Consider the following 22,488-nt stretch of genomic DNA (forward strand, 5'->3'; position numbering starts at 1 on the left):
ATAGTGGTACATTCGGGGTAATGGAATTCGGGGTGATGGCATTCGGGTAAATGGCTTTCAGGGTAATGGGGTAGAATCCACACGATATACGAATGCAAAAATGGAAACTTTGGCAAAGAAAGCTCTCAGTTAATAACTGTGGAAGTGCTCATAAGGATACTAAGCTGGACAGCAAGCTTTGTCCCAGTGGGAACGTAATGTCAAGAAGAAGAAGAATGTTGGCTTATTAAAATTTCAAATAACATACATTATTACAAAATTTCCTTTTCATAAAAAAGGAATAAAAGTATTTTACAATTTCAACAAAAATATAACTCTGTTTTATATTTCATAACTAAAATATAACAAAATTTATTATTTTCTACACAAAAAAATAATACTGACCATGCACAAGCTGTTGCTCTTAGGTTCCTAAAAACAAATTGTGCTATTAATCAAAACAATCTTTGGTATTATACCTGTTTTAGCTTTAATTTATAACACAATTTTCTTAACTTCAGTGAAGTGAAACAAAAATTGTTATTTACAACAAATTTTAATACCATTTAAATTAAATTTTGTAGTAATCCAACAGTCGGATAAGTCTGGACAGATATTCCCTTTTCTGCACGGTAGCTCAATTCGAATCTACGACAAAACGCGAAACATGTTTCGTGCTGATTGGATCCGCGCGAGTGAGTGTCGCCAGGAATGTAAGAAACGTGTCTCCTTTATAGGGGGGGTGTCCGGATAATTGAAATTGGCGGGAAAAGCACGGTTTTTAGAAATGGGTATAATGTGGCGTGCGGTTTGTGGTAAATGGATGAAAAGATCAACTTTTCCACCTGTAACAGGTTGTTAGCGCCGGTCCAGTTGATGCATGGAGGCAGTTATGTTGGGGTTGTTGCGTAACAGATTTTTTGTAAGCGGAATAAGGGTAATAGATTTATGTTGTTCAATAGGAGTCACCCTCAATAAAATTGTCGCTGTCTTATTTTACAAAACAGATTAAAATAATAACTCTTTAATCTCAGTTTCCAAGAGTTTGATTCATTATCGTAATTGTTTCTTTTCTAGAGACAAAGTTCCTCGCATCTCTGCCATAAAATTACCTTACCCCTATACCTTCCCGCATGAACTGGCGTAGATGCTGGGGTATATCCGGTCTACAGTGGGCCAGTCTTAAACCTAACATCAATTCCTCCACCTTTCCCTCATTTATCAGCGTTCTGACGTGGCAGGCGCCATTGTTGCATAAAAATAGAAGATTACCAGCAGTTATACACTGAGGCTGCCTGTTAGTCCCAACCAGTCATCTGGTAGGTTCCTTCTGTAAGTGCCGTTGATCTGGCAATACTGGAGTAGCAACCACGGGCGGCCAATCAAGCTCAAGCACATTTCCCTGCCATATCCTACCTATTCTAGTTCTGTAACCTTGCTTGCAAGCATTGTCACCGGACATAACGTCAGATCAGGGTTTTTATATAGGTACCTAGATATTTACTGATGTTCCATTATTCCACGAAAATGTCCTTTGAGGAACTTACCTGAAAAGAAAAGGAAATAACAAAACGTTAGAAAAAAATGTTTAATTTGAAAACATGAACTTATGCATTTAAAGCAATGAAGCTATGATAAAGTATACCTAGTACGAATAAACAAATGGAGTAGAATAAGAGAAAACCCTTGAAGTCGCATTGTTTTGTGGTGAAAATTTATAGGTTTTACATAATTTTTATATAAACTTTAGGTGAACTTTAGGCGGAGACTTACAGTACTGGACAGAATAACGTAAGCATTGGTGTTTTTTTATACAGAATGGTCAAGTTTAGAGGATTGAATCCTGACTTCTACTGCTCCTATTTATCTACAATTCAATTTCATTGCAGCTTGAAATTCTCTCAACTGAAAATAAATAGCTTTTCATAGACAAATTTTTAAGTTATCGCAAAAAAAATGTTTACAAATAATTTCAAAATGAAATGGAAACATTTAGACCAATTCGGTAAGTCAGACTTGTAAAATACATTTGAAAAAAATAAAAATAAAATAAAGTTTTTAAATATTTTTCAATAAATTGAAGCTATTGGAATGTTTCAATAACTCCAATGTTTTATTTGAAATATTGTGAATTTTATTGTGCATGTTATTTCTGAGCTACAGCGAAAATATTAACTCAATCGGAGTTCGAGGTGCTGAGATCCAGCTCTCTAAACTTGTCAATTATGTATGAAAAAAACGACCAACGTGCACTTAATTTTGTCCACTTATCAAGTGTTCACTTGTCGAGTATATATGTATATGTAATTCATTAATCATTTTGCATGTAATTGCTGAAGAAATCACTGACGGATGGTCTGATAATTTCTCGCGAAATTCTACCTGCATTAACTCCACAAGAAGTATTGAAACATATTTTGAGTTGTTCAGTAATCCAATCCACAAGGTTTATGAATGATTTAACTCATTACGCGAGGTAAAGGCGGATAAACTATGAGTGAAATTATGGAAAGAAATCCAAGTGATCAGGTGGGATTCGAATCCACGACTCTTGTAAGCTACCGAGCCACTTGAATCCGAACGACACGTTGATAGTCTTCCCCTATCTATATACTTCTAAACAGAAAAAAAAAATCCATGTAAATTTCAGCGAAAAATCGTGCACATTAAGGGAATGCTAGATTTGCCGCAAATTTATTATTATAATTACATCAACATCACGCACGGTGTGTTTCGTAGAGCAATTTCAAAACAAAAAATTCGGCATGTCTGAAATTTTGAGACAATAAAGCCACGATTCTCCCCTTTCATATGCAACCAAAACGAAAATAATCGGTCGGGGGGTCTAGAACATTTTTTTTTTTACAATTTTTTACGGTGTTTGGGATCGATTTCGATAAACATTCGAACAAAGGAAAGCAGTTTGGAATTCCAAAGGAATGAATAGAATTTTTGAAAATATGCTCCAGAATTTTTTCCGGGGATTTTCTCTAAAAATTCCTTAGGGAATTCCTCCAGGATTCCCTGTGAGGATTTTCAAAAGGAATTCTTACGGTTATATTTTTAGTGAATTTATTCGGGGATCTTATCTATGAATTTCTCTGTGGGTTTGCATCAGATTTTTCCTAGAATTCTTCCGGAGATTTCCCCCAAAAACTCCTCCGGTTGTTTTCTCCAGGAATTCCTCAGGGGATTTGCAATAGCATTTCATACGGGGATTTCGTGTAGGAATTCTCCTTGGATTGGATCTTCTTGGCTCCTTTGGATCCTTTGGAAATTTTCTCCAAGAAATTCTCCAGGGCTTTCCTTCAGAAATTCCTTAGAAAATTTCCAATAACAATTCCTCCGGGGATTTCATTAAGAAATTCCTCCGGGGATTTTTTCAGAGAGTTTATCCGGAGATTTCCACCAGGAATTTCTCTGGGGATTTGCACCAGAAGATATCCCACAGGAATTTTTCTGGAGATTTTCCTTAGGAATTTGCCCGGGAATTTCCTCTAGGAGCTCATTCGGAAATATTTTCCGAATAGTAATAGCAATTCCTCCTAGGATTTCCTCCAGAAACTCCTCCGGTGATTTGCATCAGGAAACCCTCCGAGGATTCCCCCAAGAACTCCTCCGGAAATTTTCTCCAGAAATTCCTTCAGCGATTTGTTCCAGGAATTCATTCGGGAACTTCTTCCAGGAATTTCTCAGGGGATTTCCAACAACAATGGGGATTTCGTCCTGAAATTCTTCCAGGGATTACCTCCAGGAATTGCTCTGGGGATTTCCTCCAGAAATTGTTACGGAGTTTTCCTCCAGAAATTCCTCCGGAGATTTTCTCCCGGAATTCCTTCAGGGATTTCCTCCAAGAATTCCTCCGGGGATGTTGTTTCCAGGAATTTCTCATGGAATTACCAATAACAATTCCTCCGTGGATTTTCTCCAGAAATTCTATTGAGGATTTTTTAAGCGAGTTGTTCCGGGAATTTCCTCCAGGAAGTTCTGGGGATTTGCACCAAGAATTTCTCCGGGGATATCCTCCTGGAATTCCTGCGGGGATTTCAAGGATTCTTTCGGGGATAGCCCGCAAGAACTCCTCCGAGATTTTCTCAACAAATTCCTCAGGGAATTCTCAACAGCAATTCCTCTGGATATTTCCTCCAGGAATTCCTCCAAAAAATTTTCCGGAGATTTCCTTCAGAAATTCATCTGGGGGCTCCAGATACTAATCCGGGATTTTCTCCAGGAATTCCTCTGAGGATTTGCTCCAGCAATTCATCTGAGGATTTCCCCCAGGAATTGCTGTGAGAAGTTTCTTTAGAAATTCCTCTCTCATAGAATTCCTCCGGGGATATGCTCAAAGCATTCATTCGGAGATTTCCTCTGAGGAATTGCTCTCTGGATTTTCTTCAGGAATTAATCCGGGGATTTCTCCCAAGAACTCTTCTTAAGGTTTTCACAAGGATTTCCTCCTGAGCCAAGGATTTCCTTCAGAAATGCCTTCCTCCTTTTTTCAAGAATTCTTCCGGGGATTCCTTTGGTGCTCCGCTGGTAAATTTCTCCGGGAATTCCTCGTGAAACTATTCCGGAGGTCCTCCAGGATTTTTTAAAGCTTTTCCAGAAATTCTTCCGGAATTTCTCCGGCAATTCCTTTGGATTTGAACCAGCAATTCCTCGGAACTTCTTCCGGATTTTCACCGGAAATTCTTCCGGTGTTTTTTTTCAGAAATTCCTTTAGCGATTCCTCTGGATTTTATCAAGTAATTCCTGGAAAGATCCTCCAGAGCTCCATCGGGAATTCTTCGAATTTACTCCTTAGTTTCTTTAGGAATTTCTCCGGAGTTCGTCAAGCAAATACCCCGGAGTTCCTTTAGGAACGCCTCCGGAGTTACACATCCGGAGTTACTCCAGGAACGTCTCCGGAGTTCCTCCAGGAATTGTTCCGTAGTTCCTAAAGGATTTCCTTTGAAGATTGTTTAGGAATTTGTCCAAAGTTCCTGCAGGGATTCAATCAGAGTTTCTCCGAGAATTCCTTCGTAGCTTCACCGGTAATACCTACTGAGTTGTTCAAGAAATCCTCCGGAGTTCTTTCAGTAATTCTTCTGGATTTTAACCAGCATATCCTCCGGAGTTCCTCCAAAGCATCACAAGGAATTCTCTTGGATTTCCTTCATAGCTCCTTTTGGAATTATTCCATAGTTCTTTCAGAATTACTCCAGGATTTTTTGCCCGATTTTCCTCAACAGATCCCCCAGTAATTCTTCCAGAGTTCCTTCCGCAATTTCTCCGGAGTTCCTCTAACAATTCAACCGGAGCTCCTTAAGGAATTATATAAGAGTTCCACCAGGAATTCTTCCAGAGTTACTTCGGACATTCCTCCAGGAATTCCTCCATACATCTTCCTGGGAATCCTCCAGAGCTCCTCAAGATATTTCTTTCTTCCAGAAATTCCTCCGGAGTTCCTCAAGCAAATTCCCGGAAGTTCCACTGGGAATTGCTCCAAAGTTCTTCCATAAATTTTTGGGTAAATTAATTAATGTCATTATAATACAACAAGTTAATTTCTAATTTTGATCAATTTTTCTTCGTAAGTCACTTCTTCATTATTTATATCAGTTTAGCACAGTTGTTTATCGTTCATAAAACAAAAATATTGATTATAGCATAATGGCTCCATATCTTCACACACACCTTTCTCACACGTTAACCATCGCCGTGCGATAGCGTGAGAAAAACGGCTCCGCTTTAATTACGGCCATCAGAGCCATGTAACGAGTGTGTGACACCACATCAATAATGTTGATTAGTGATGTGGCATGCAGCTATCGCATAAGCCCGATTGGTCCGCCAATCATCATCCATTTGTCATGGAATCTGGGTGGGTCTCTTGGTCTGTTAGCGTGGCTGAGGTTCAAGTCATTACTCGCTCACCTGTACGCAATACTCCGACGATGAAAGGTATTAATGCTGTTCCCACCACAGAGTCGATTGATTTTTTCCTGTTCATGTGTATGACACAATATGATATTAACCAATCTTCCAGCAACTTCATTTTTTTGCCACAAAAAATATTCAAACCGAATTTTTGTTATGCTTCTCGATATTGTTACGCCAAGTTATCAAAAAACTTTTTTTTTTAAATTCTACATCGATATTGATCATTGGTCATTATCAAACAGAGACAATAAACAAAATAAAGGTAAAGCTTTTTTTGTTTTTTTTTTTAAACATGAAAAGTGTATTCTATGCTATGAACGAATAGATTAAGATTGATAGATTAAGAGTGGAAGATAAAAGTAAGTGAAAGATGCAACTACAAAGTATGAGGAAAGGGACAGGCTTGGGACCGAACTCTTGACCTTGTGCTTATGAAGCAGAAACGGTAACCATTAAACCGCCAACCCAGTCGAAAAATAGAATAAAAAAATATTAAATGAAAATGAAAAATGATTTGAAATAGAATGAAAATAGAGTAGATTTTTGAGAACTTGTGAAAAAATGTTGCAACAATATCAAAAAACCAAGAAAGCTATTGAGGTTCAAAATTTTCTTGTGACAAAAAAATGATGCTGCTGCTCTACCAGGATAATAATTATTTGTGCTCAATTCAGTTATTCTATTAATTTGTTTTTTTTTTCTGGTCAAATTAAAAACTTACGGTTTGTTTCGACGGATGAGCAGAAAAATACTCAATCAAAAACTCACCGTCATTTAGTGGAAAGAAATCTCAATTTCACGCTTCAACATCCACACATCATCGCCTACACCGCCCGAGCCAGTCACCGCGCATAATTTAAAAAGCGACGAACTGTGCAGATAGATAGGTACAAACCTCATCGGAAGTGTGAATGACAGGAAAGAAATTCTTCAAAGCACTTTTGTTCGTTCCTTTTCCCGAAAGATCGTTCCATTGACGACGAATATATCTAATAATGATTCTCAGAGGCTCGTTGCAAACTGAGCAGGAAAGAATGTATGTGTGTGTGTGTGTTTTACTTCCGTCACTTCGTTCGCTTTTATTGTCCGGGAACATTTTTGAATCAACAGAAAGGGCGAATGTAGTCAACACGAGATTGAAAGACTGGACCGGAACTTGGACCCAGCATCCGTTTCTACCTGTATGGTTAAAGAAGCCGGTTCAATTTATGGTAGAGAAGATTACATAGAGCCAAGCCGAAATAAGAACCGTGAAGCTTTTTTTTTTTTAAGGGACGTCCAATTGAAGAGATTAGCTTCGGGAAGGTCTGAACTTTCTTACAATATGGAGGCATGTCTTGAAATTGGATTATTGTTTTTCAACCTTAGAACTGGTCTATCACGGTAGCAGCTAACCAATTGGCTCGATTGAGACAGTTAAATCGGTCGAAAAAAAATCGAGACGTGTGTATATGAGACCAATAAGCTGCATTGAAAGAAGTATTTTTATCTGTGAAGACATTTATGAAGTAATCCGTTCAAGGATTCGAAAAGAAATACTCGGAAAGTTCCAGAAGAAGTTCTTCTCAGGACCTACAAGATAAATTCCAAGAAGAGTTGTTGAGTTAATCCATACAGCGGTTTGCTAAGGAATCCCTGAAAAATCTCATAATCCTGGAGTATTTTCGTTTTTCTTTCATTTGTATTATCGTTCTTACTGGTTACTTGAGAATTTATATCAAATATTACGAAGCATGCCAGTTGCAATTAGAATTAAAATTCTTTTTTGTATGTAATTAAATCTTCCTCTGATATCAACATCAATCTCGCACACAAAACAATAAAAGTCTAATTAGTGGCTTAAGATTACTGCGCAGCAAGCCCGGTTCATGAAACTGAGTGATTTGGCATCTTTTTTCCATTCCCCGAAGTGAGTAAGTATTGGATGATGCTTCTCGAATCCGATTCTTGCGAAACTTATTGCCTACTTCATACAGCTTAAGGTGATTTTTTTATCAGCATGACTCAATGCACCTTCTCCCGACTTGGCTCATTCTCCTACGGGATCGAGTACCCACTTCTGTTCCACACACATACAATTCATTGATAAAAATGTGCTGTGGCTCTTGAGAAAGATTGTACGAAGAAAATGGAACGCTTATCTGATTGAGTGCCCAAACCAGAGAAACAAACGTGGTGGTCAACAACAATGAGAGGGGGTAAGTTATTTACACCTGCCGTGTCTACTTCCGTTGAATGGAAAAAGCTACGGTACGGCGATGATAACTATGTCAAAACGTGTCAAATTGGCTCTGAATGGAATGAAAAATTCACTGAACCGGGGAGGAGCGCAAGTTGCAGCGACATCGTTTTTGCTGTTCATGTGATATTTATTTTTAATCGAAAAATGATGCGCTAGGACAGTAGTGGTTCTCAAATGACTACGCATGGTGGTTAATTATAGAATAAGAAAGTACAATATTGTGTGCTGAGTTTCAGCTCATACGTTGATATCAATTTGTAAATTATATAGGAATTGAGGTAAATGTGAAACCAAATAACTTTATGCTTTTTAAGATAATTTGACTGCAGAGCTGGTAGCAGTGGTAGCGACTAAATGTTTAAAAAATAGGAACTTAAGAGACCTCTTGCAAAAAATAGATTAAACAGGGACCAGAAAATACTTATAACAATAAAGATAATAAAGATATTCAGAAAAGAAAACCAGACATGTTGCAGAATGTATTTTGAAGTAATTCTTCAGAGATTCTTGCGCCAAGTATAATACTGTACAGTGCTTTACTGATTTTGGCCACAAGGCGTGAACTTTATGTTACCAAATCTGCGATATCGCCAAAATCGAGAGTTTAATTTAGCTTCTATTTTTCTCATTGTAATCTTAAAATGTTCCAGATAATGCATAGCAACTACTACAAAGGTGAAGAAAATATCTGAGTGCCTTTTGTAGTTCAGCTTTTTACCCAAGAGCAGAGACATCATGTACTGAGTGCACTGTTCTAGAGTGCAAACGAGCAGTTTCAAATCAAGACCTTATTGAGAACAGCCGGTTTCGAATACGATCGAGGGAAATTTTAACGATTCTTAAAAACATTACATAATTTAATTTATCATATCACTTATCCAAAAGTTGTGAAAAAAATCACAAATTGAAAACAGTGCAAGCTCTTATAAATTATCGTTCTGCAATCAACGTCAATATAGTTTTGTTTTTATTTTTCTGTCAGTCTAGGCATTTTTTCAAAGCTTTTATGGACATTGACACAAAATAGTAATTAACTCAACAAGGTGCAAAAAGACGATTTTTATTACGCGAGTCGTAGATTCAGACGAGGGCTGTAAAAATTTAGTACTACATGGAGTTGTGTACAACATATTTTTGCAATAGCTAGATTTCAATCGTTGACTGAATTTTTAAACATATTCTACAAAGTTCACGTGGTAGATTGAGTTCCTGGATGTATTCCCTGAAGCTCAAGATTTATGCATGTATTGTGAGTGATTTTTCAAATTCCAAATAATGTTGTTAGAAAAACCTAACATTACTTATATCCCAGTTTCGTGACGATTTTTTTAGAAAAACTTTCTAATGAAAGTCTGGTTTGCCTCCTATTGCCTTATGAAATATTTAGCACGGTTCCTGAATGAGATGGAAAACAAATTAGTTGAGAAACTTTTGTAAAAAAAATTGGAACAATTGTAGTGAATTCCTAAAGATAAATTTGGCTGGAATTTTGGGCCGAGAGTCTCCCAAATACAAATTAAGACCGCATTTCTGCTGAACTCCTTTTAAAAATGAAAGATTTTTTTCCGTAACGACTAAAAAATGTAATGATATTTTTCTTCTTCTTGCAGAAAAGTTGTGTGGAATCAATGTTTTATTGTCGTATTGTAAAAGCTTTATTACATTCTACACCAGTGTTTCCCAAACTTTTTATACTTTCGCCCCCTTGAGACCAATATGTTTTTGGAATCGCCCCCCTGATTCGAACATTACGTACAGAAAATTAATCAAATTGAAAAGGTATTGCATTTTAATTGTGATAAAATTGTCAATTATTTGTGATTTTGAAGCATTCATATATGCCAAAAAATGTCCACGCCTCGTATATCGATAAAAGTTGCATGCAACTGTCACATGCATCGATTTCTGGTATCAACAAATCTAACCGAGATATTCCTATTAATTAAGATAACAAAATTTTATGAAAATGATCAACTGATCAGTTTTTATGGTTCTTTATTATTTTGATAAATTTTGATGTTGGGTAATATATGTTATTTTGGAAATATGACTATTCCAAAAATGGGCCAATGCCAAATTAAAATTAAAAAAAATCATTCAATTTTGAAAAATATATATGGAAATCACTGCAATACAACATTAAGAAGGGTTTTTTTTTCTTGAATTCAATACAACTCAGATTTTATGCTTGTAAGTCGATGTCCCTAAGTCATATCTTCAGGTTTGTTATTATGCCTTTGACATTCAGTGGTTTTATCATTAGAACTTGATTTCTGTCTGTCAAATGCTCTTGAATTTGTTTTTAAAATTAATTGTACTATAAATATTGATTAAAATGCGTGTAAGCAAGATATCAAAATGAGTGCCGTTAAACAAATCCATGAAAAAGTGGATGCCACCAATAAATTAATTTGCAGCCTTATTATAATCATTCCCTACAAAAAAGGCATGGAACTTTTTTTTCGATGTTTATATATATTAAAAAAATACCTTAGGTTTTCACATGTCTCATTATTCTAAAATACTTTCAATGTAATTTAATCATAGAATTATTCAGATCTATATGAGTTGACGGAGTCCATAACACAAATTATTTATTTAATAATTCTCAAGTTGTGGTTATCATAAATTAAAAACGAGCATGTTCAAAGGAACCTACGTACTCATAAAAATAAATAAATTGGTAGGGGACGGACCTGGTGTAGGGGTTAGAACCCACGCCTCTCACGCCGAGGACCTGGGATCGAATCCCATCTCCGAGATAGCCACTAAAAATTTCAGTAGTGACGACTTCCTTCGGAAGGGAAGTAAAGCCGTTGGTCCCGAGATGAACTAGCCTAGGGCTTAAAATCTCGTTAATAAAGATAGAAAAAAAATAAATAAATTGGATTTGAAAAACGGAAGTATCGAAATTCTTCAGATGTCTCAGAGTAGACATATTTTTCAATTAAGTTTCTATTTAGAATCGGTCATTTGCCAAATTTAAAACAACAGTTTTCTCCAGAAAGAATTAAAATTCTACAGTTTTCGTCGTATTCTTCGTCCATTTCTATTACCAATTATGATAAACAAATGTTCTTTTTTTATTGATCCATTGGGGAAAAAATGCTTTTCGACAAATGATCGATTGTTGAGCCTTTGAACAATGTTTTTAACAATGCTCCAAATCTTTTTTTTAATGCTCCTTTTCTAGAACTTTCGCCCCCTTTCTAGCTTTTTCGCCCCCCAAATTCAAATTTACAAATTTTCACCCCCTTGGAACTGAAAATCGCCCCCCGGGGGGGCGAATTCGCCCACTTTGGGAATCACTGTTCTACACTCTTAACCCGTATAGGCCTGAGTGAAAGCAAAACTACTAAGACTCTCACCGCTCAGCGAATTCTTAACGGATTCAAATGATTTTTTGTCAGTTCACTGACCCACATATCTAGTTTCTAGAAGTGCCCAGAGGAACTCGGAAATATCCTTGTGGCCGGAGTTATTCCGGTGGGTCACTGGGTCAAGTCGGGTAAAAAAGGGCTATTTTTTGGGACATGCCAAGTTATCTTTATTTATTTGCAATGACAATCATTTTAATTTGCATAAATCATCAAGATTTGATATTCAACATTATAAATGAAAAGTTTTGCACCGTTTAAAATATACCGGATGTGCCAATTCGGACGTAATTTCCGGAAGAACCGGCTATAGATTTGTTGAATACTGAACCGTTTCAATTCTTGAAAAGTAGAAATAAAACATAATTGTATACTAAAATGCGTTCTTTTAAGCATGGCACAGATGTTCAGATACAAATTGGCCACTTTATCGTAAGTTTGAGGCGTATCGGTACCCGAAAATGGTCATTTGTAGGATCAATCAAATGCAAAATTCATAGTTATCTAATTCAATCGTTTCTCAAAAGGTTTACACTGATGCAATTTTCTAAAAATTCCGTCATGTAGTGACCACATTATAACCGATTCCGGAAATTATGTATACGTGAAATTTGCCTACCTCCAGGAGCAATAACGCACAGTACCCTTTTCACCCGACCTGACCCAGTGACCCACCGAAATAACTCCGGCCACAGGAATTTTTCCGCGTTCCTCTCTCCACTTCTAGAAACTATATATGTGTATGCTGACAAAAAATCATTTGAATCCATTGAGAATTCACTGAGCGATGAGGGTTTTATAATTTTTACTTTCACTCAGGCCTATACGGGTTAATATTCTGACAAAATAGCTATTCAGAATACTGCAAAACATTCTCTGCTTTCTGCTAAAATTTCTCCAAAAATACCTAAACATAAAAAACAATGCTTATAAGAGAACGTGGAAACATTTTCAGACGTCACAGCCCGTAAAATCTCTTAAGCCACACAATCCAATTAAATGATGAACAATGCATTTGACTATTTAGCATTGATGCGGATTTATGTTTCAAGACTTCTTATAAGCAATAGCATTGGAGGAAATAAGTTCTACTCATAAGTATGTTCCAAACTACCATTCTTTGCTTTTCAAAGTGTATGCAACATCGGGAAAAAAATGTTGCCAGAAACTAGTGTTGCTAACATCAGGGGTAGAAAAACGTGGGTGTTACCAAAATCTGGAAAGCACTGTATATTTAGAATGATCTCCCCCATAATTATAAAAAAATGTTACTCAGGCATTTGTGTAATGTTACTTGTTATACCAACTTCGAAGATTTCGATTTAGTGATTTTCGTGGGATTTAGGGACTTCCCAAGAAATTCTTGCAATATCTCCGAATACCTTCAAAAATTCAGCCAGGATTATTTCCACATTTCAACAATAACTACTGAAAATCCCGTCGAGAGATGCGTTCAGGAATTCTTCGAAGGATTCTTCCAGAATTTCTTAGCGAAATGCTCAGCCAGTCCGGAATATATCTTACAGCTAAGATTTCCTTCAATAATACGATCGACCCGAATGCTACTACCCCGTATTCTATTTCTCCGAATGTACCATGACCCATTTTCAAAAATTTCAAAATCGAATGCCGTTGAAGTACTTGAAACTTAAAGTTCGTTCAATCTTCACAATTTAAATTACATAAAGAATATTCTCCAAATTTCACCACAGTTTTTCACAGTTTGACCATAACTGCATGAATAATCAACCGACTCCAAATCTTTTTACTTACATGCTTTTTAAGCTAATTGTAGTCAAACTGGGTATACAGAACTTTTGACAAAAATAATGTTTTGACAAGTTAGTTACTCAACTAATTTTACACAAAAAAAAACAAATTTCAAAAGAAATAAAAATCTAATTTTTTTGAATTGTTTAAATATTTTCACCGAAATTACATTTTTACTATTTAATTGAGTTTGCGAAAACTAGTATTGAGTAGTGCATATATTTTTTATGAATGCAAAAATATTTTCTGATAAAATATATAAAAAATAAAAAAATATTGTTTAGACTTTTTTGGAGGTTTGAAAAATAAGAAAAACCTATTTAAAATTTATTTACCGACATATCAGCCTGTTTTGCTCGAAGTAAAAGAGAATAAAAAAACTAGGAATTCTTTAAAAAAAAATCATAAATTCAATTTTGAAGGGAATTATGCCAAAAGTTTTCAAATTGATTGAAAAATAACACAATAATGTAAACGTCATTTTTAAAAAGTTGAAAATTAACTTTCAAGCTGCTTGCGCCTTGAAGCTACAGGCACAAAGCTAAAACACAAACTATGTAAAATGTGAAGGACAAAATAAATTGAGTGAGCTATAATTGAGTTATTGAGAATTTTGTTTCTCTACAACAAATTAAGTTAGGATTGCACTAACTGTACAAGGGTAATCAAGCTGATTTTCCTGATCAACGAAGCAATGAAGTTTTTAGTGCCTTCGAATAAATTATAATTATTGTTTTTATTAAGTGAATGGAAAATGTGAAAAGCTTCTGAGCAACAACAAAACGAGTTAAATTTGACATTAAATTGTGATCCAAAATAGAAAAATAGTATCCCAGGTAGTGCAAAATTAATTATGCCATTCGGTAATTCATCACAGGTTTTAAACAAGATTTTGACATGTTAATCAAATAACCACTTTTTATATAGGTTTGATAATTTAGTCATTATCTTAGTTTTCCATTTACCTTTACCCGGTTAATATCTGATGACTTTAAAGATCCATTCAGAAATTTCTTAAAGAATTTCACAAATAATTTATCAAATTATCAAATAATTATTTTAGGAAATTCTCCCAGAACTTTGTTAGTGTAAGGAACTATTATTAGGTGAAAAATATTCATCGAATCGCAGGCTAATCCTGCAGAATTTTCTGAGAAAATCTTAGAAAAGTTTTGGCTGCAGATTTTTTTGATATGAAACCCTCAGAGAAGAAGTTTAATATTTTTCGCCTTTTTTTTCGAGAATAGAAGAAGAGCAATCAATAAATATCTTCTCATACGAAAATCCAGGAAAAAAAATGAAATCAGGGAAACAAAGCTAATTTTTTTTTTGTTATGTTTTGCCAAGATGAGCTTGGTGTGAACTTTTGAAGAATTCATAATCCAATTACATGCGAAATTAATTATGGAATTTTCGGAAGAGACAGCTGGATTAATTGTAATCCCTGAATGGCATTCTAAAACCCTTGAGAATTCTCTGGAGCGAATTTGTGGAAAAACATAGTAAGGAATTATTAGTCGAATTTATTCAGGATATCATGGAATTCTAAATATATTTCATGGAATGATCCTTGTAGTAATTCCAGGAACTTCTCAGGTAATTAGCAATGTAGGATTTTCTGATAGTTTTTGAATTTTTTATAATCTGGAACGAAACTTTGTGGATTTCCTGAAGCTTTTTTGTAGGAATTTTAAGGTGAAGATGTATCGAAGCCACTCCTCGATTTTTGAAGGTGGAACAGTTTGGGATCTAACTTTTAAAATTACACTAAAACTTCCAAGGCGCTAATCTCGCGAATGAAGCATCCAACAACAATGCAGAAAGTTTAAAATAAGATCAGGAACGTTTGACTACTATTCTCCAGTTTAATGCCTTTGAAAACGCGGTCGCAAGTCGGCCATTGTGACGGCCATCGTTGAATTCTGAGATGTTTCACTTTAAGAGCATAAACCTAGAGAATCAGACCAGATCTTGCAGAAAAATATGATCGACCTAGCAATCGCTGATGGTGATCAATCGATCCAATTTTCAGCACTGGACAAAGTTTGGTTTTTCAGATTTGTGCTCTTAAAAATTAGTGTTGTTGCTTCGATTTATTTTCAACTTAAAAATCTGTCCTTGAATAACAGCTGAAAAATCGGTAGAAATCCTTTGAGTCTTCGAAGGAAATTCTGGGATAATTTTGGAATAATCTCATGAAAATTATTGGAATTATCAGCGTTTGACTACTGAATAATTTCCTGAAGCAAATTCTTTGAAAATTCATCTAAGCGTACTTTGGGATATCATTGGAAGAATATTGTCATGCTGGATGCTCCCAGAAATCACTGAAGGAATCTTCAGAGTAATTTCTGGAAGGATCTGGAAGGTCCATAAATGTATTCTTGAACAGATTTCTGGAGTATTCTAGAAGCTTTTATTTGAATTTCCTTTCCTGTAAAATCTATGAACTAATCTCGAAGGAAACTGGAGCCTGTAGAACTTACACCTTGATTCACTGCTGGAAGAAATAGGAAAAATCTTTTCGATCATTTTGCTTAAAACAGACCTTCGAGATGTTTTATAAAAAAATAATGGCTAGTTAGAGACATGCATTAAAATAGCAATTAAGACCAATAAATCATTTTGATTTAAAACTTACGAAAAACTATGAAAAAATTGAAAGGGTACCGTTAACGGGTTTGTATATTAGAGTTTTAAACCACAAACCAACCAAAACTTGACCCGTAGCTTAGGAACCTCTTGCGCTTAATGCCATCATTGTTGACTGTGTCCAGCCGGCATGGCGTGACTTTGATTACGGCGTCACGAATACTCAGGGGGGCCCTTTCGTGTCTGAAGCAAAACAACGGCAGCAATTTTCCACTCGACGGAGCCAAACCCGAAGAGCAAGCATGCGAGTGAGTAGTTCCCCGTAGTTACGAACGGGTGTAAACACGGGCCACGGATGGATAAGCGCACTCCTAGCTCTGGTAGGACTTATTTAGGTGTTTCCAACACATTTATCCGTGTCTCCGACTGGAAAACCAATAAAACTTATGATTCCAGTTCGATGAAAGCCAACATTAACATTGGTCAAACAATCTGCACCGGTTCATTGACACAAACAACCTGATGGCTGTCTGGGTGGCGAAGAAAGGAAACATCCATTGGTGACGTCATGGATAAGGTGGTAGCGTGTGAAAGCGCAATCAACAGCTTCATTGGAGAGACTTGAGTCACCGAACTCGCCAGAAATGTTATCACCCAGAAAGGTGCCTCCACTCTACTCTAATTCGCAATCAAAAGTCAAGGTTGAACGATTGCCCGTAGGCATTTGGGTACTTACCGGAATGGACGGCGCTTTCCTCCTCCTTGTCGTCTTTGCAGCGCAGGAACATGTCGCGGACCATTTCGTCGGCCTTATCACCTGCACGGATGAATTTCTCCAGCCGCGCAAAGTCCAGCTCCTTGACCTCTATCTTGAGCAGGCCCAGATTGTCGTTCTGGTCGACACATTTCGAGGTAAGGCTTTTGAGAAACGAGTTGCTTCTCGATAGTTTAGTGGAATGTGTCCTTCGTATAAAACTGAGCGATTTCTTCGGGCTGAGAGCGGAGTGGGGCGAACAAGAAGGGTCCACGGAATGGCTGGAACTGTTGGCGCCTCCACCGCCAGCTTCCGACGAATAATTGAGCGAAATTTTCGGTGTCGACTTCAGTAGAAAGGAACTCTTCGGTGGGAACGTGTTCGCCGGAGATAGATTCTGAGGCAAGGTTTTGGACTTCTCTTTTGAGGGTGACGGCAGTAGCGAAGGCTTCTCGGGGAAGTTAAGTATGTTGTTACGACTTCGGGACTTCATAAGCCGAATCGGGGTCGATGTGTTACTCTGCTTCTGATGGCACGTGGTCTCGTCGTCGTCGATATTTACACTGGCATTCAGAACAATGCCGTATCGTTTGAGTTTGTTCTCCCGCTCGCTGCTGACGAGCATGTTGGAGTTGGTGGAGTTCAGGGAGTCGTCCAGGCTCCACTCGAAACTGCAGGCACTGAGATCAGGGTTGTAGATGCGTTCCAGGGAACGTTTTGTGTATTCGTCCGGCTTGGTGCCGGGCGTCGACGATGCCGGAGGATCGTCCGACGGGGATTCATGGCAGGAGGTATCACCGGTTAACGGAACGTAGAACGTCGAACGGCGTCTGGAGGATTCGGTCGAACCGAATGAGGTTTCTGCTGCCTGAAGCATATTGGGTAGAGCACTGATAACGTGTCACTATAAAATTCTCTTCTTTACATTCTTCAAAATTACATGACTTATCTCACTTCCATGGTAGGAAGCATCGAGCCGGTACGGGAATTCTGTGGAACGAATCACAGCCAAAAGATGTATTGGGTAATCACTAACACTTCTAGTCACATCAAAGCACAACGAGCGAAACCAGTATCAAATGATTGTGTATTGCAACTTGAAGATTTTTCTTTTTCCCATTTGTGCTCAGCAAAGCTTCCGAAGGGATCTCTGGTAAAATTCGTGTGAAAATTCCAGAATAAATCTAAACATATTATTGGATGAATGCCTAGACTTTATAGTTGAATCGAGAGAAATTAATTTCAGGAATTTTTGATAAGAAAAAACATACAAAGTTTTTCTTAATTTCTTTGAAGAAGTCATTGAAATTAGGGAAACCATACTTCAAAATTCCTTTGAAAAGTATCTGAATGTATACCTGGTATCCTTCAGGTAAATTCATTGAAAAATACATGAACAGTTTTTTTTAGAAGAATCCCTGAAGAAAATATTGATGTAATCTCTGGATTAATTTCATTAAGGAACTCCTTGACAATAGAGTAACCAATCAAGGAATATCTCTAGAAATTGTAGATGAAAATTGATGAAAATTCCTAGAAAATACAATGGAAGGAACTTATAGATAAATTACTGGAAAAATCTCAAGTGAAATTTCTAGATAAAACGATAGCGGAATTTGTTACAATACCTTGTTCACCTAGATCTTCTTGGTATCATCTCTGTAGAATGAATTTGGAGGAGGTGTTCTTGGCAAAAATATTGGTACATTCTAGTATTGGGGCCTTCCTTAATCAAGTGGTTAGAGTCTGCGGCTACAAAGTAAACCAAGGTGAAGATGTCAGGGCTCGATTCCCGGTCGGTCCAGGATCTTTTCGTAATGGAAATTTCCTTGACTTCCCTGGACATAAAGTATCGTACCTGTACCTGCCACACGATATACGAATGCGAAAATGGCAACATTGACAAAGTAAGCTCTCAATAACTGCGTAAGTTCTCATTAAATATTAAGCTGAGAAGCAGGCTTTTTCCCAGTGAGGACGCAATTTCAAGAAAAAGTAGTATTCTAGAAGTTTTTCCTTGGGAAATTCATTGAGAATGTTTTCTCTGAAAAAATCTCCTGATACATCCAATCACCAATTGTAACAGTAATAAACCCTGATTGAATCGAAATAGATATTTATACTCAGCGAGAAATTTGTTGTTGGACATAAGACGTCTGAATTAACAAATCACGAGAATGAATTGACGCACCAATAATCATGACCAATCTCACCACCGTCATCATCGATGACGTCGCACTCCCAGGAATGTGATGCAATGGATCAGGGAACCACATCGTCACACATATCTCACGATAGCCGTGCTGACTCATTGCTCCGTGGTGATCCTCGAGTTGGAAAAAAGATCCGGTACCTACCATAGATATTGGTCACGACGAGTAACAAGGAAACAAAGGTGAGTAACGACCTAGCTATCCCAAAAACCGTGTGCAACGGTCCCAAGTTTACGACATCCAATTAAAACAAATCTTTTCGCACTTTCATTGAGGAGGATTTTCTCACAATCAAAAAATAAACAAACCCTCCCGGATGCCCTTAAAGAAACGATGGCAGTCGGATAGAGGTGCCTAAAGTATTTGAATGAGATAGACTTGGGCGGTATAGGCCAGAAACTGAAAGCATAAACATTAGGGTGGTTCAAATTACAGAGAAGTTTAAATATCTAATCTCCCATCCAAACGATAACGATAGTGTTCTATGAAACGGCTAATAATTTGACAGAACTCTGTTAGGACTGTAAAAAAGGTATGTTAGGAGGAATTTTGAAACTTTCTAACCATTTGAACCATCCTAATCTGCATACCACACCGCACACCGCAGTGGCAAAGGGAAGAGAGAATTTGGAATGCAATAAAAAGTGATAATGGAAAACTTGCTTTTCGATGCTCAGACTCGACTGATGGCAGTAGCATGGTGAATGGAACTGGCGCCAACTGCATTACACAAACTTGAGAAAGACATGAGTTTTTTTTCCTTGTTCGACCATTGGCCACTGATTAGCACCATCGATAAGGTGCGGCCACTGCTCTGCACCGGGAAAGTGTTGCTCAAATGGTGTTTCCTTTGCAAGATGTGATAAGTGCAGCACATATAGGTCGTCATAATGGAACCCCAGCCCAAACTCCGTATCTACGATTTGGAAACAACGACGGTTCTGTTTGAGAATGTCGTCACATCGAATGTCAATCTGGGTAAACTGTCCCTGCTTGCGTTTATTAATCGCACAATTTTACACACGAAGGGAACATGCATGTGAGCAAACAAGCGAGATTGCAAACATGTGATATCATTCGACTGGAGTGATACTTCAAAAAATGATAGACTTATACGGGAGGTAGCTTGTACGAACATGCTTTAACGCATACTTGCGATAGTTTATTTTCAAACAATAAAGATCGCATCTTTGATGAAGCTCGAGTAAATTATGGTTCATAGGCGTACGCAGCATAAATGATGGAGCAAATGGACCGAATGTTATTTTTAAACATTCGATCCATTTACTCCAATCTGAGTAAACGAACAAATTTGGTTATAAAAGTATATTTTGATATAATAGATTAATAGTCTTAAAATGATATATTAAATATCAATATCAGACTTACTCTACTGCCGTGAATCGCAAGTCAGTCCCATCTGCATTTTAGTCAAAATTAAGTTGAGTTCAGTTTTTAACATATCTTTTAATGCTCTTTCAGCTGCCCTAATGAAATAAAAAGATTTGTTCGAAAAAGTAGTAAAAAACAGCAAGTCAAATTGTCCCATATTGAATACAATATACACTTGAATCATGAATCAGTCTCGATTATAAAGAGTTCACAAACATGAACAATTTGAATAATAAAAAGTATCAGACCTGATTCAATTGAACAAAAATCAAAACATAACTCAATCACTTGAAAATGAAATAAATTTGAACTGAATAACACGAAAATGAAGTAAATCAGTGCTAATTTCCATAAATATGAAGTAATTAATCGATTAAGTTTTCAGCTTAAACGGAAGTTTGGTTCTCCAGATCCGTGCTCTTGAAAATTTGAAGTTCGGCTTCGATTTATCTTCACCTTAAGTCTTACGATTAAACTGTACCAAATTATAGCAGCATAACTGCTGAAGCTATCTTCGGAAATGAAAAAAAAAAGATTTTACCGGTTCGAAAGTGAACCGGAAAATTGAACCGGTTTATGAAAAAACAATATTTAAGGACTGTTCAATTTATAAAGTGGACATTTTGTGCATGCTGTATCTTTTTAATTTATCAATGAAATTTCAATCGGTTTTCTGTCAATCGTTCGAATAGTATTGTATAATGTTGTGATAATAAAACATTCTCCAAAATAATTAAATTTCACATGAATCTGGAGCAACGTTCAGAACGGACGATTTTTGGAGGTTTTAAAAATCAATCATTGTTAGAAATTGACTGGAAAATTGGACAATATATAGTTTTATTTTCAAAAAAGACTTGTTTTTCGAAAGCATCATCAAGCAGAAGCCTAATGGAAGAAATCAAGTTATTTTTGGAGCAACACTTTTACTGATATAATAAAATCATTTTTCCCCGATATATTTAGAGGAAAATATTTCAAATTTGAAGTGAACCGATATGAGTAGATTTTTTTGGTTTAAAATACGTCCTGAAGGAAGTACTAATATAGTATTAATATGAAAAACAATTTACGCCTTCATAGAGTAACTTATTTAGTCCCCACGTCACATTTAAAGCACAATAGAAAAACAATTGCTTTATTTTTAGAAGACTTTTCAAAGTACATTGACAATCATTAAAATTGGCAACACTGCTGTAATAAAATCGACTTTACTTTCCAAATATTATTTTCAGAATATGTTATTCTGAGATTACCAATTGAAAAATTCGAAGTAAAACGTTTAAAATTTGCTGTAGATCTATAAAGTTTACTAGTTTTGAATACGCTTTTTACTTTTCTCTTTTGCTGGAAGTGAAAGGATGATGTATCAGCAAATTTGGCCATAAATGGATAAATCACTGAAGTTACCCAATGTCAGAGAATGGAGGAATATAATTGATTTTTTTAAACTATACCTTCAGTAGAATAGTAAAGAATACAAACATACAATTTGTTCATATATATGAGGATTTTTGTTTTGCGAAAAATAATGTTAAACTTCGGCGAACAGCTTTTCTTAGGAGTTTTTGGAAAAACTATTTAGCTCCTCAACTAAAAGCATTTTCTAAGATCCTCCATTTTCATTGCATTGTAGAATAATAGTTAAACGATGCACAGAAAACCGGTTTCGATTTTATTCATAAATAAAAAAATATAGCATAAACAAAGTGTCAACTTTATAAAATGAACAGTCCTTAGTCTAACATTTTAACTTGCATCGAAATTAAATGTTCATCTATAACAGTTCACTTTTGAGCGCTGAAGGGTTAAATTCCTCGATATTTTTGGAAAAAATCCTGCGAGAACATATTGAATTTACCTCCCAAGAGAGAATTTAAAGATATTTTTTGGATGAATCTTTGTAACAATTACTAAAACAATTGTTTGATAATTTCCTCGGGAACACACCTCGAAGTTATCAAAATTTCATTTTGCTTTATGAAAGATGGAAGAATATTGCAGTACGAACGCTTCATGTATCGGTTTAGCATCTCTCTACATCAAGGCGTCGATAGGCGCGTGGTGTACGTACGGGTCTATTGATCGCAAGGTTCTTGGTTTGATTCCAGGTTGCCGCGGATACTTTTTTGTTTTCAAATTTTGGTTTCAAAAGGCATATTCATGATTTCTTGTGGCGGGTTTCCATAAGGGGTTTTTATATGTATTTTGATAGCCCTTTTACCTCAGTGAGAAATTAAAAACAAT

At 36.4% G+C, this 22,488-nt stretch overlaps 1 protein-coding gene across 9 annotated transcripts in view; it reads right to left on the reverse strand.

Moving 5' to 3' along the window:
- The window catches only part of LOC5579847 (probable Ras GTPase-activating protein), a 538,326-nt gene that overhangs the window by 57,058 nt on the left and 458,780 nt on the right, over positions 1 to 22,488 (reverse strand). For 2 of the 9 annotated variants that reach the window (XM_021854119.1, XM_021854118.1), the window contains exon 2: positions 16,619 to 17,626. The exons of the other annotated variants lie outside the window; for them this stretch is intronic. In XM_021854119.1, coding sequence (XP_021709811.1) covers positions 16,619 to 17,513 — 895 coding nt within the window. In that variant the 5' untranslated portion in view covers positions 17,514 to 17,626. The remainder of the gene's footprint in view (positions 1 to 16,618; positions 17,627 to 22,488) is intronic. 9 annotated transcript variants of the gene reach the window in all.

Source organism: Aedes aegypti, chromosome 3, assembly GCF_002204515.2.
Source record: "Aedes aegypti strain LVP_AGWG chromosome 3, AaegL5.0 Primary Assembly, whole genome shotgun sequence".
NCBI lineage: Eukaryota > Metazoa > Arthropoda > Insecta > Diptera > Culicidae > Aedes > Aedes aegypti.